The sequence below is a fragment of the Lycium barbarum genome, chromosome 5, assembly GCF_019175385.1.
Source record: "Lycium barbarum isolate Lr01 chromosome 5, ASM1917538v2, whole genome shotgun sequence".
Classification (NCBI taxonomy): Eukaryota; Viridiplantae; Streptophyta; class Magnoliopsida; order Solanales; family Solanaceae; genus Lycium; species Lycium barbarum.
This window is the reverse complement of record NC_083341.1, coordinates 18,594,250-18,608,508: the sequence shown is the minus strand read 5'-3', so window position 1 is coordinate 18,608,508 and position 14,259 is coordinate 18,594,250. Positions and strand designations below refer to the sequence as shown.

Here is a 14,259-nt window from a genome sequence, read left to right as displayed (position 1 = left end):
ATAGTAAATCAAACTTAAATATCCTAAATATTATAAATAATATTAAAGAAAAACAATAAACCTGAAATTGACGTCGGATGGGGAAAAAAAACGTACTAGTATATGAAAGTGCAATATAACCATACGGATTTTTGGAACCATAAAAGTATGAGAAAGGAAACAACAAAGAAGGCACATTGGAAATTTCCAAGTTATTGGATTATTGTGTAGGGTCAATTATAACCTTGACCATATGCACATATGTTCCACGAGATGCTTGAAGGAAACGTAGAGTGACCAATCAAAAGATGTTGTAAAAATTAGCTCGGATGACTAGTTTTTGGATTGCTTCTTAATTTTTGGACACTGTTGGGATGTAATTGAGAATAGTCACTTTTTCAGGTGGAAATAATAGTTGGACGAAACACTCCTCATTGAAACGGAACAATTTCAACACACGACTCTAACAAGTAAAACTCTAACATGTATTGGAGTTCGCATAATGTATTGGAGTTCGAGTTTCAAGTGTTCAGTTCAACTACTACGGAAACAATTCATGGAGTTTGAAACCTTTATTAGTTCAAACCAGGAAAAATTCATTTTAGTTTTAACTCCAAGAATTTCTCAAATTTGTAATATTGCAGTGAAATAATATTTTCCAGGTATCATGAGTGAAAATATGTTACAGAATACGGTTTACGATATCAATAGTAGTATATTGGTCAATGCCATAAGCATAGGCAAAGTTCAGACGTCAATTCGAGTAAGTCTAATACAATGCTAGTATTTTGCTGCACTTCCTTGTTAATTAGAACAGTAGTGAGATTATTCACTAAGCAGAACCCTTCTCTTGCCTTGAAGTCTAATTTCATCCTACAGAAACACAAAAAGTAAAAACTTTTGAGCTGTTGCTTGGATGCAGCATCAGTTCAATCAAGCAATTTTTTATTCAAGAAACCTGCAAAAGATTGCTCGAGACTATGTTGCTCCGACTCTTAAAAAATGTCATCGCGTGTCAGATCTTCCAAAACTAGTGCAATTTTTGGAGGATCCAACACATGTGCAGTAGCTTTTTTGGGAAGTCCGAGCAACATAGAAGATGGTTGTCCACTTCATCGATCTATTTATTACTATTTAAAATGTCGTGTAACGGTGTAAGTGCTGGATATAAACTAAAAAACAGGATAAAGATGTTAATTCTAAAGGATATGTTAAAGTACATGCAGATGAAATTTGTCATACCTCTTGTTAAAACACATCAAGATCACTACTGTTTATATCAGAACTCAAAGAGATAAACATGCATTCGTGTAAAGCCCATGACGGATAGCGGGCCGACGAGGATGGGTCAAAAAGAAATGGACTGACAGGCTTCTCGGCTGACAAGCTTGTAAAGAAGGAAAAATGACACCTTAGACGAATCTCACATCGGAATGGAAGAGGAAAGTGAAGAACTTTATAAGGCACATCATAAGTTCACATGGTACACGCGCTTTTGGACCCGATGATGGTGCAACCCAAGGGACAAATCCATGAGGTCTGTTGGGCCAAAACGGACATACGCAATCCATCTTGTAGCCTACATCACAATGCAAGGGATATGATCTATCTTGGACCACTCACAGTTTTGTTCAAGCAAGGGACATCCACTTATCTCTAGATAGGATAGCATTGGTGGCACCCCTTCCTTTGGCAAAGAAAGAACTTTTCGACAATCCTTGACCTTCAGATTTTCGAGTGCAGTGAGATTTTGCATCCAGGGAGAAAGAGATTCCAGATTTGATAACTGAACGACATCGAGTGTTTCTAGAGTTGATGGAAGCAACCATTCAGGAAAAGTAGAAAGATTTGAACTGATCCCATGAATTGTCAGCCTTCTAAGAGAGGCAAGCCTGTGCAATCCCCATTCAGACATTGGCATAAGATTATTGCAATCTTTGACATCCAAAGACACAAGGTTAGTGGGAAGACCACCCTCCGGAAAAGATGTGATTGAAGGACAATTAGATAGCTGAAGCTCTTCAAGAGATGTGAGGTTCTGCATCCACTTCGGAAGGAACTTCAGATTCTCACAGTCGAGGATTAGTACTTTTGTTAGGTTTTGTGGAAGGCCTCCTTGGGGAAAGAATTCGATACCATGGCAGCCATCAACTTCCAAGTAATTGAGATTCAACAGCTTGTGCAAGCCATGAGGCAAGTGCTTGAGATTTGTACAATTCCCAACCCTTAAAGATTCAAGAAGCATTGTTTCGGTTCTGATATCAGGTAATGCCTCGAGATTGAAGCAGTTCCAAATTGTGAGCGTTTTCAAAGTTTTTGGCAGTTGGCCTCCCGGGAATGATGAGATAGAAGAGCAATCGAAAATCTCCAGTACTTGAAGAGATGTGTTGCAGCTATGCATCATCCCTTCAGGAAGAAACTCCAGATTCGGGCATTTCTCAATTGTCAGCTGCTGAAATGTGGTTGGAAGCAACTCACTATCTCTTGGAAAAGAAGTTAGCATTAAACACCCATGGACGGACAAGTACTTGAGAGATGAGATCTTGTTCATCACAGATTCAGGTAAAGACTCCAAACTGCATCCTTGAATGGCAAGGCCTTTTAAGTTAGAAGGAAATATCTTTCCTGCAAAAGATTCCAGCCTTGGGCAATCTGTGATTAGAACTTCTTCAAGGGACGCTAAAGTATGAAGTAAAGATGGCAACTTCAGCAGATTATGACAACTATCCAGTTCTACATATTCCAATCCGTGAGGCAACTTCTTCCCTTCCTCAAAAAGGGATACCAGTAAGTCACAGTTCCTGATTACCAACCGTCGAAGAGATGTTAAGTACTGCAATTCATTCTTGTTCCTCGATAGATGCACAAGCTCACAACAATCACTGATAATCAATCTCTCAACAGTGGTCAAGTTTTGCAGGAAACTTTCTGGTAGATATTCATTGGAAATATTATACAGTTGCAATGAAGCGAGTTTTGTCACCTCACATGAGTTGCTAATCAACCTAATGTTACATCTCCTTAGCTCCAACTCATGAAGTTGTGGAAGTCGCGGAAGAGAAGAATCCAATTGTTGACAGTCATAAATCACAAGCTTAACGAGGCAAGGAAGGAAGTCAGGTAATGTGCCTCGCAGTTTAGGACACTCCTCCAAGTGGAGCTCCAAGAGGTTAGAGAATGCTTCCATATCTCCATCACAATCAAACAACCAATCTTCCCATTCCAGCATTTCTGTAAAGGTTAGAGTCTCTAACAATGCAAAAGGGGTCAATGTGGTTGAATTATAGCCAAAAAACTCATCACCGATGCTTTTTATCTCACTAAGTCCCTTAACCATGAGATTTTTGAGTGAAGGAAGCTGTCCTAGTGATGGTAGAATCCGGCAGCCTCTGCAATCGCTTAAACTCAAAGAAACCAGCTTATAGAACGAATGATTCCCGATCCAAGTTGGAAGTTGTGTACCACTATAGCCATTGATGGTAACCTTCTCTATATTTCGATGGGGTCGTAACAACTCAAGAACATCAGTTGCCTTATTAGCCTTCTCCGAGTCCTCAAACCCGTTGCTCCATTGCAACAATAACTCAGTAAGGTGTTTCTTAGTTATCAAGCTAGCTCTGTGTGCATCCCAAACATCATCCACATTTTCCAAATTCAATATTGAAAGTGAACCCTCAAGGTGCAACAAGTTGCTCAATGCACCTATACCAGAACCTTTACCTTCTTGATTGGATATACCAGAACTATTAGTACCCACTGTAAACTCTGGTAATGTCGTGATACTAGAAATATTACTACCCACTACAAACTCTGGTAATGTCCTGAGGCACACCAATTTATCTAGTCCCAGAGGAATATTTCGTATACCACTTCCACTAACATCAAGGTAGCGTAGATTGAGCAGTTTCCCCATGTCAGCAGGCAACTCAATGAGATAGTCACAGTTGTGTAGGAGCAAGGTTTGTAGATTGTAAAGATTACTGAACGACTGTGGAAGGCATTTAATTTCTGTGTATGAAAAATTGATGAAGCGAAGATGCTTCAAGCATCCAATGGATTCCGGAATCTCAGTGATACAATAATAGCTCAGAGATAACACCCGAAGGCAGCTTAACTTAGGCAAAATATCTGACAGTACTTTCTTTGTTAAATAGCAAAATTCAGCTCCTTCTAATGGTGCTAGTGGTAAGAACGTGCGTAGACGCTTCATATCACTGAGCATTTCAAATTTTCTGAAGACATCATATTTACCACGAATGCATGAAAAATAGCGAGCCTTCTCGCAATTCTGGTACAATCTGCTTTTCCAATTGTCCTCCAGCTGAATACATGTTTTCCTGGAAACACTAAGTGCCAGGTCATGTACTAGATCATGCATCACAAAGAGAGATCTATTTTGCGAGGATTCTTGAAAAAAGCACCTAGATTGCAGTTCGGTAAAATTTCCATTGCCCACTTCCTCCATAGTTATCTGCGAAAATGGCTGCACAAATCCTTCTGCCATCCACAGCAAAACTAGATCTTTCTTGTTGAACTCATACCCTTTCGGGAATATTGAACAGTATGCAAAGCATCTCTTTAAATTTGGTGGAAGATGATGGTAGCTTAATCTTAAAGACGGTAGAACAGAATATTTCGTGGAAGGCAAATCCCACAAATCACTCTTCAAGACTTGACTCCAGTAAGCAATGTCCAATTTCGAGGCCAACAAACCTCCTAGAGTCTTGATAGCTAAAGGCAAGCCTTTACACCTCTTCACGATCTCTTTTCCAATATCTTTCAAATTCGCATGCATGTCCAAGCCTCGAACACCAAAAGCATGATGCAAGAACAAAGACCAACAAGCATCATGTGACATTTCCTGTAGACGGTAAGGTGCAAGCGTTCCAGTGATTGATGCAACCCCTTCATTTCGTGTTGTAACGATTATTTTACTTCTTTGATCCCCCTCGAAAAAAGGGATCAACAGCTCATTCCAGTCATCACAGCTCTCAGTCCATACATCATCCAAGACAATCAAGAATCTCTTTTTGCTGAACAGATGCTTCAGACCATTCTGAATAATTTCCAAGCTATTTGTGTCAAAGGGTTTGGCAGTGGCAGATTCAAACAGTGACTTGGTTATACTTGTTACGTTGAAATCATCAGACACCCAAGCCCAAGCTTTTACGTCAAACGCCTCACAGATTCTCTTGTCATTATAGACAATCCGAGCAAGAGTTGTCTTTCCAATCCCTCCCATACCAATAAGAGGAATTACACAAAAGGGAGCAACTCTATTTGTATCATGATCACAATCAGAAACTAACAACTTGATTAGTTCCTCTTTTTCAGCATACCTTCCATAAACATGGGATCCACGTAACAATGGAGTACTTGGACCCCTATACATCTTTCCATAGCAAGACTTTTTGTTACTTTCTAAACCAAGAATATCTTTTTGTTTTGCAATGTATTCTAGTCTAGTTATAAGCTCTTCTATTTTTGATTTCATACCGATAAAGTTCCAATTACTACGCACCTGCTGGGAAAATATCTGAGGATTCGGTTCTAGTTTGCATCTCAAGGCTTCAGTAGCCAGTTCATCAAGAGTGTCCTCAGCTTCAAACACAGCGTCTCTGAGCATGTCGATCCAAGTCTCAACTGCTGGATTGAGGTACTGTTTCTCTTCTGCATCATCAAGCACAGCGGTATTGATGAAGTAAGAAATCTTGAGTTTGTCAAGTGACAGTTCACTAACATTCCATACTTTAAGTATGTTCAGGATTTCCCCTGAAGCTAATTTGTCAAAAAGAACCTGCAGAGCTGGAGATAACACTGCTTCCCACCAAACCATGGTTTCTTTTATCAGATTAAATTTACAGAAAGAAAACTGTGTATAGAGAAAATTTTGCAACTGTGTAAAGAGAAATTCCAGAAAGGGTATTGATGATCAATTATTGGATGAACTTGTTTTCCAGCAGAGACTTTTAACAAGTAGTTGGTGAGTCAACTGCGCACTCGGAGTTTAAGAAAGAAAAAAAAGACTTTTAAAACTCATGGTCTAAAAATTTGTGTAGGTATATATATATATCATTAAGGGTAAAATAGGAATTTTAAAGTAAAATTGTTTCTAAATAAGGAAGTGTGACGTTATTTTTGAGACAAGCTAAAAGAGAAAGTATGACACATAAATTGGGAATATTAACAATCCTCTCTCCCCTGGTAGGTATAGTATATTTTCACATTGCAATAACAATATTTCTCCAGCTTTCCTTCAATCATATACTTGTAGGCCTGGGCACAGCTTGGTTCGATTCCATTTTAGCTCGGCTCGGTGGCTAGTCTAGGAAGTGTTCAAGTTCGGTTCGACTTGATTCAGGTCAAAGTTAAGCTTGATTCAACTCAGCTCGGTCAAAGCTCGGTAAAATAGGAACTTTAAAGTAGAATTGTTTCTAAATAAGTAAGTATGACATTATTTTTGAGACAAGCTAGAAAAGAAAGTACGACACATAAATTAGGTTAGAGGGAATATTAACAATCCTCCCTCCCCTGGTAGGTACAGTATATTTTCACATTGCAATGGCAATGTTTTTCCAGTTTTCTTCAATTATACACTTGTAGGCCTGGTTACAGCTCGGTCCGACTCCATTTTAGCTCGGCTAGGAACGTGTTCAAGTTCAGTTCGACTTGATTCAACTCAGCTCGGTTAAAGCTCGGTAAATTTCCCAAATGATCGCTCAGTCTCTGAGTACTTTGAGTCTGAAGATGATGAATGAGTTTGATGCCTGTTTTATGGCACTTGTAATATGAGGGATAGCCTTTACAGTTTCTCCAAGGTCCTCTTACATAGAATCATTTTTATTTTATTTACCATGGACATTTTTTACAATTAAAACCAAATTCTTCTGGCAAAATAGTTAGGTATTCATACAAAGATAGTTTGTAAGGTTCTCTTTCTTACAATGAAATTTGAGATTTTTTGAAATTTAACTCAAACCATAGAGCTTAAACAAACAAGACAAAGAATGAGTTTCAAAAAATGCCAACACAAGGTTCATCAATCACCATCAAAAAGGTCTTTAGTTCAAGCATGTAAATTCATACTCAACATATAGTCTGCAATATAATCTACTTATATGGATGGATACAAGTTGATCTTATTATTGAGTTGATAAATTCTCCATTTCAGGTTTACGCCTTGCATTCGCAATACTACCAAAAACTTTCAAAATTCCTTTAGAAGTTACAGGTAATACTATAAGATCATGAAACGCGAAAAAGGAACACTGAAAACGAAAGCAGCTAGAATTCAGTTTGTGTGCAATGGATGGGGCTATAGGGGTCTTATTTGATGCTGAGAAAAAGTAGATGAGGTTTTGAATAAATTACTCAAAGATTTAAAGGAGGGTTTATTGGAAATCAAAGGTTGGCAAAAGTATATTTTCCCCAAGAGCACTTTTGAAACCTTGATAACAAATCTAATATTGGCAGATGTTTTTTGAAAAGCATTTCTAACTAAAAAACTGCTTTTCGAACTAAACAGATCCTAAAAGTTTGGCCAAAATAAACTATTATTAATGAACGAACATTTGAAAGTTATCATGCATTGTGAATTGGAAATGGTTATTTTATTAAACAGTTTCACAAGACAAGGATTTTGACTGTGCTGTAATTTTGAGTAGTTTGAGAAACAAAAAAGAACCTAAAAAAACACACACACACACACACATAAATCCATCAAATGTATACATTATCGAAAGCTAAAATTTCCCCTTGAAAAAGTTATAGATAAGGAGTGTAAGTAGGGGTGTCCATGAACGGAGTTGGTTCTGATTTTTCAAATACCAAACCGATAATCCGAATCAAATGTTGTTATGGAGAGCATATAATTATGTCATACCAGGTCGATCAGAGTATGTATACACAGTCAGTTTCACTCATAATTTATGTTATAACAGTCATTCGAGTCAAATGCATACAATCTGTGAGCAATGAACTTTTATTAACTGATAAACTATATATACTCTTATAACATGCCATCTACCATACATCAACCATTTCACATACATGTTATTTACCTGCGTCAATCATACCAGCTATAACCTTATGCAATATTAGCTTTATGTCTTTCCATGTACTACTTTTTCATCCTTTTGTTATTCTTTTCTGCTATCTTTCATCACCGAATGACTATACAAAGCATACATCACTTGGAAATGTTAAATTTTGGGCCCGTGCTGATAGTAAAGATACAAAAGAAAAGTTGAAAATAAGCATAAGCCGGTTGACAATAGAGGCATGCAGTGGTAAACTGAATAAAAAGTGAATTAGCATCGATAGTACATCCCTGTACATTCGTCCAGCGACATTGGTGCTTACTAAACTACAACAAAAACTCATAGCTTGTATAATTAAACCGACCCGTACTCCACTTCCTTTTCCATTTTTTACTTTCAACTTTTTCCGTGACAAGTATCTCCTTACTTCTGCTTTGGATATTATATGATGTGCAATGTGGATCTTTTACACTAGCTGTCTCTGGGATAACTATACCAATGGCGACCCTGTTACTGGTGGAGTAATCTGAATCCCGAGTCTTGATGTCCATCCTTTCCGCTGCCTATAGGCCTCAACTGCTTGCAATCGAAGTCTTTCTTTCGAAGCATCATGTACATTATTCTTGAATGCCTTCATAATGACAACACAAGTACGTTTTACCATATCAATAGCAGTAAGTATATACCAAGGTCCATGCCATAAGCATAGGAAAAGTTCAGATGTCAATGCGAGTATGTATAATATAATATAAAACCATCCAGACGTACCTTTGGAACAACCAACTTAGGTGGAGCTTCAACGACTTCACCAAATTTTATTTCTTCACGGCCAGGAAAATCCATATTTTCATCGGCATTGCCCTTTTTGTGTTTCTTCTTCATTTCTGCCAAACGCCTGCATACATCCAAATAAAAACCATTCAGTAACAACCCGTAGACAATGCGATGCCTGAGACCAACCCCTCCACCCCCAAAACCCACCCACACAAAAAAAGCAGAAGTTGCTCGATTACCCAAATTTCAAATTGCTTATGAAATGTGAAATTGAACAGAATACATTATGCTAATATAAACATAGACAGTAGAACAATGATCAACTAATTGTTATGTCTTAAGAAGTAGCTAGTTATCTGGAAAAAGAAAATACCTCAGCTGCTTCTTAGTACATTGCACATCATATAATATCCAAATAAAAACCATTCAGTAACAACCCGTAGACAATGCGATGCCTGAGACCAACCCCCCCACCCCCAAAACCCACCCACACACAAAAAGCAGAAGTTGCTCGATTACCCAAATTTCAAATTGCTTATGAAATGTGAAATTGAACAGAATACATTATGCTAATATAAACATAGACAGTAGAACAATGATCAACTAATTGTTATGTCTTAAGAAGTAGCTAGTTATCTGGAAAAAGAAAATACCTCAGCTGCTTCTTAGTAATCGTCGCAAAAAAAAAAAAAGGAGAAACAAGCAAATAATCCATTAAACTAGAGAAAACAGGTAATGGTGCTCAAAGGTCAGTCGCTAAATTAATACTGAATTTGATTCGAGTCAAACTTGTCATAGAATAACGCCCAGCCTCAGCAAATTAACCACCTTACTGCACAATGATCTTAGCCATTCTTTGATAGCATAAATTATTAGTTAATGGCTTCTGGTCCAGGAGCACTCTTAAGAACTTAAAGCTCCATAACCGTAATTTTACGGATTTGACTCCATTGAAAATCCCAGGTTAAAATAGATACCCCTTTTTCCCTCATGAAATAGAGCTGGTTTAGTTGTTCTCCTAAATAAGATACGTAGCATAAATATTTAAGATGACAAACAATGGCTCTGCCTCTACTTAAAGTTTATTTCAAGCGCAGTCAGACCTCCCAATAATAGTCATTCTCTATAACAACATTTCACTATAACAGCCAAGTTTTCTTTGGAACCAACTTTCATGTTATGTTATATCATATGCTCTCTATAACAACATTTCGCTATAGCAGCCAAAAAATATCGGACAAACGAGGCTGTTATAAAGAAGTTCGACTGTAAATGTCACTATCTTTAAGCCAGGAAAGTAAAAGAGGGATATTTTTTAGTTCTTACTGTTTCTTTCGCTCCTTTCTCTTTGAACTAGTAATGCCCAGCTCAGCCGTATCAAACCGAAGGTCCTTCACTTCCTTTCTTTTTCTCTTTTTGTTTCTCTTCTGATGTGCATTAAGTTCTGCTACTTCAACGCCACTCAAACTGTTTTTGTCATCTTTGCTTCTGTTACCCGCATTTTTAGCTTGAACTCGATCTTCTGAATGTATTCTCTGTTCAGGGACACATATAAGTACAAAGTTTGAACACCTAATATAAAACACATAACACATTCACATAGAGGGGGGAAAAACAAGAAAAAAAGAAATTGGAGGTCTTAGAAGAACAAACAGAAGGAAAAGAGAGAGAACTCGAGAGTTCCTTTAAAAATGATTCACAACAATATGAAAGTCACTCGAGACAAGAGAGAGTGAAAGTATACGAATCTATAGTAACGAAGAGTTAAAAACCATAATTGGAACAAGAGAAAGTGATGAAAAGATCACCTGCATTGGAAAGGTCAACAAACATAGCATACATATGAGCATTGGCTATCGTGTTTGGTCAAAATAATTCTGAAGACACTTCAAGTATACCTTTTATTTATTTATATCTTGATAAGTTGAAATTTATGTTTTAATAAAGTTAACTATCCTATTAATGTAACACAGAAACAACACCTCTCCCCCCATAAAAAAAAGATGTCTACAAAACTAGGAACCTTACGTAAATATATGATTCTCGAGAAAGAACATCTAATTAATTGATTGAACTTGGTGTTTTCAAGGTTGACTAATAACTTGAGCTGATCATAGATTTAAAAACCTATCACAGAACAATTCTGAGCTTTCGAAGCGTGTTAAGGACAATAAACTACACTTGCAACATTTTCCAAGTCAGACCTTTTTGATTTCTCAAAGTGATCATTAAATTTATAATATAGGTAGATTGTAGATACAATCATATATTCATCTGAAATGACATTTTTTCCTGGTATGTGTTAATATGCATAGACCAAAGCAATAAATAAGCCTCCCACCCCGGCTCCTTAAGAAAATTCATAAACTAAACAATTTGTCTCTTGGAAAAAATTATGGGTTTTCTGAAACTAGAGGTTCCCTAAATCATGCTATCCCTACAGCACCTACAATTAGTAGACTAAATAATTCCAAACTCAGCACTAAAACCAAATTGTACAACCAAACTATAAATATCATCTCTACAAAGGCATGTTTCAATATCCAGAATTTACCTTCCCATTAGCACTGCCACCACCATCTCCTTTCTTCCTTTCTGCATTATCGTGTGAACCTTTCCCATCCCCTAAAACAAAAACAAAAAAAAAAAAAACTTGAAAACCTCACTTCCTAACAATTATTGAAAACTAAGAAAAACTATATATTTCCTCAAATACAGCTATTACAAGAATATCTTTTTTAAGGTACAGCTATTACAAGAAAAACAAGAGCATTCTTTGATGAAGCTTTTCCATCCCCTAAAACAAAAGACAAAAAACATGAAACACCCACTTCATAACAAACACTAAAAACTAAGAAAAACTATTAATTTCCACCAAATACACACTCCCTCTGTCCCAATTTATGTAATACAATTATGATTTCGACAGTCAAACAAGAAAAGCTTTGACTGTGATTTACTCGTATGCCCTTTAAATATTTTAAATTGCTAATTATTGCGACTTATAATACTTTTTATGTAATTTCTAAATATGTAAATTATTTTTCAAACCAGTTAAACAGCCTCTCTACCTTCGAAGGTAAGGGTAAGGTCTGCGTACACTCTAACCTCCTCAGACCTCCACCTTGTGAGATTTCACTGGGTATATTATTGCTGTATTTTTCAAAACACTTAAAAGATTGTATGTCCAAATTCACGGTCAAAATAAATAAGTTTGACTCTGAAAATCCGAACTGTATCACATAAATTGAGACAGAGCGAGTATTAGGACTATAGACAGTGGAAATATATGTACCTGAAAAAGCCATAAGTTGACGAAGTTTAGAGGGCACTGCATCAATGGAGGAGGGGGTGGGTGGGGGTGGTAGTCTAGTGGGGCCACCATGGGCTGCTCTGTAATTTTTCTCTCTTCTTTTCTTCCCTTTCCCTCCCATCTTTGCTTCTCTCTTTGAAATATGCTAAACCCTAGTACTCTTCTTTACAGGGTTGAAGCAGGCACTGTTAAATACAAACAGGTCCTCTTATTCTTTAAAATGGTTAAATGCAGGACTTACAAGTTTTTAAGATATGGCTCATTAATAGTCCTGGGACTAATTTATTCAATAAAATAATCCAAGTTGGGATAAGGTGAGATGTTTGTGATTAAGTTTGCGATAAATATATAACGTCAATTAAATACACTATAAATTTAACCTCAAACTTAATCCTGATTTAATCTATTTATCACTTGACCCAAGCTTATAACGGGCCTATATTTCATACCTTGGTCAATCTTATAACCAAAATGGGCTATATTTTCGGGCCTTCCCCATTTGGCCAATTTTGTATAGAACAATTTGCACAAATATCCTATTTCTGGGGTGGTCTTTAATTTTGGTCCCTCAAATCGATGGTCTTTAATTTTTACTCTTTGGCACTTTAAGTAATAAAAAAATAACCGAAAATATTGCTGTTATTTTGAATTCGAACCCCAATAGAGTAAAAAAAAAAATCGCAAGGTAAGGTTTTTATAAAATTATGCATATTTTGGGGCAAAGTTGCCGTAAGGCATAATTCTGTAGTATAATTTAATTTACACAAAATTATGCTGGACAAGGCATAGTTATCCTACAGAACTATACCTTAAGGCCCTTTGCCCCGAATAGGCATGGTTTTCATGAAAACCTTGTCTTGCGGTTTTTTTTTTTTACTATGCAGGGATTCGAACCCATAATATCTGGTTTCATAGACCAACGAATAAAGGCACAATTTTTCATTAAATGAGAAGTAGGGGCACAAATTATAGACCAGCGATTTGAGAGGCAAAAATTAAAGACCATCCATATGAAGGCCAGTCCATGCAATATTTTTGTTTTGTATATAGTTTGAAGAGAATTTGACACCATATATCAAGTTAGCTCTTTATATGGTATAAAACAGCCTACATTTATGAAATTGGCATCCAGTAGCCATGGTCATATTTAAGGCTACAACCTCACCTATATTGAACACTTCATTATGGAAACTTAAAATGATTTGGTGGTAATACCTTTTGATTAAGTTTTGGGTGACCGAGCTCATAAAGCGTGATCTCAATTCTCAAATGTCTTTCAGCATGCAAATGTGCGTTCTTTAGAGTAGGAAAGGATATAAGAACACTGGAAAAAAAAAAAAAAGGATATAAGAACTACTTTTACAAATGAGTTAAAGAGGAGACAACTTCAAATGGAGCATGTGAAGTCAAACATGTAATAAATGTTAAAACTCTTCACCAAAAAAGTTAGTGTAATCTTGGATGACGCACATAGATTCAAGATTGCCGAAATTGCTAAAGAAGTGAGCAAATATGTTGGCAGCGATGGGATTGGGATAGAAGACAATTAACTTTTTTGGTGAAAAGTTTTTAACACTTTTTGGTGAAAAATTATACTAACATTTGTGGTAATTTTTTGGTAGCTTTAAATTGGAGGTGCCGAAAACTTTTATCTGCATACTTATAATTTGTATTGATTGGTGATATTAGGTTTTGTCAGAAACATCTTAAGGATCTTTAATATTAATTTTTAGAAAAGTTAAGGCGAATTTGAGCTGATTGTAATATTAAAAACTCGAGCTGGTTGAAGACAACTCTACATGCGTATCCCCTATTGTATCCCTTGTATACCCCCATATATATATCTGTGCATATCACATGGTATATTCGTTTATTTCTTGTATATCATGTATACATTCATGGAAATATGTGACAGATATACACGATACGCAATGTGATATACATACATCGTTGTGGCGTCCATGAAAATTTCTCTATATTGTACACTGTGGTACGTGATATACATATAACGCAAAGGCATTGTTTTGTCTAGGTATTTCCAACCAATTTCAAATACACCTTGTCACATTCATTCAATCCAACAGTCTTGGGGGAGAGAAGGAAAAAAAAATCCTTTTTCCTTCGTTTTTCTTTTTTAAAATTTTTGCTTCTGCT

The 14,259-nt window shown here is 36.5% G+C and overlaps 2 protein-coding genes across 2 annotated transcripts; both read right to left on the bottom strand.

Annotated features, from left to right (window-relative positions):
- Window positions 1-1,079: 1,079 nt before the first annotated feature.
- Window positions 1,080-5,937, bottom strand: LOC132640626 (putative disease resistance RPP13-like protein 1). Its single transcript, XM_060357296.1, has one exon. It carries the CDS (start codon window positions 5,813-5,815, stop codon window positions 1,559-1,561), a length of 4,257 nt encoding a protein of 1,418 aa, XP_060213279.1. The 5' UTR covers window positions 5,816-5,937; the 3' UTR covers window positions 1,080-1,558.
- Window positions 5,938-8,260: 2,323 nt separating this feature from the next.
- On the bottom strand, window positions 8,261-12,314 carry LOC132640625 (uncharacterized). Its single transcript, XM_060357295.1, has 5 exons — window positions 12,088-12,314; window positions 11,347-11,417; window positions 10,119-10,327; window positions 8,787-8,913; window positions 8,261-8,649 (listed from the first exon to the last, which is right to left on the bottom strand). Exons 1-5 carry the CDS (start codon window positions 12,224-12,226, stop codon window positions 8,509-8,511), a joined length of 687 nt encoding a protein of 228 aa, XP_060213278.1. The 5' UTR covers window positions 12,227-12,314; the 3' UTR covers window positions 8,261-8,508.
- Window positions 12,315-14,259: the final 1,945 nt, after the last annotated feature.

Coding starts and splice junctions, on each gene's coding strand:
- LOC132640626 (XM_060357296.1), bottom strand. CDS start 5,815: ATGGTTTGGTGGGAAGCAGTGTTATCTCCAGCTCTGCAGGTTCTTTTT.
- LOC132640625 (XM_060357295.1), bottom strand. CDS start 12,226: ATGGGAGGGAAAGGGAAGAAAAGAAGAGAGAAAAATTACAGAGCAGCC. Junction 11,418..12,087: donor TCAACTTATGGCTTTTTCAG/GTACATATATTT, acceptor TTTTTGTTTTAG/GGGATGGGAAAGGTTCACAC. Junction 8,650..8,786: donor CTAAGTTGGTTGTTCCAAAG/GTACGTCTGGAT, acceptor GTCATTATGAAG/GCATTCAAGAATAATGTACA.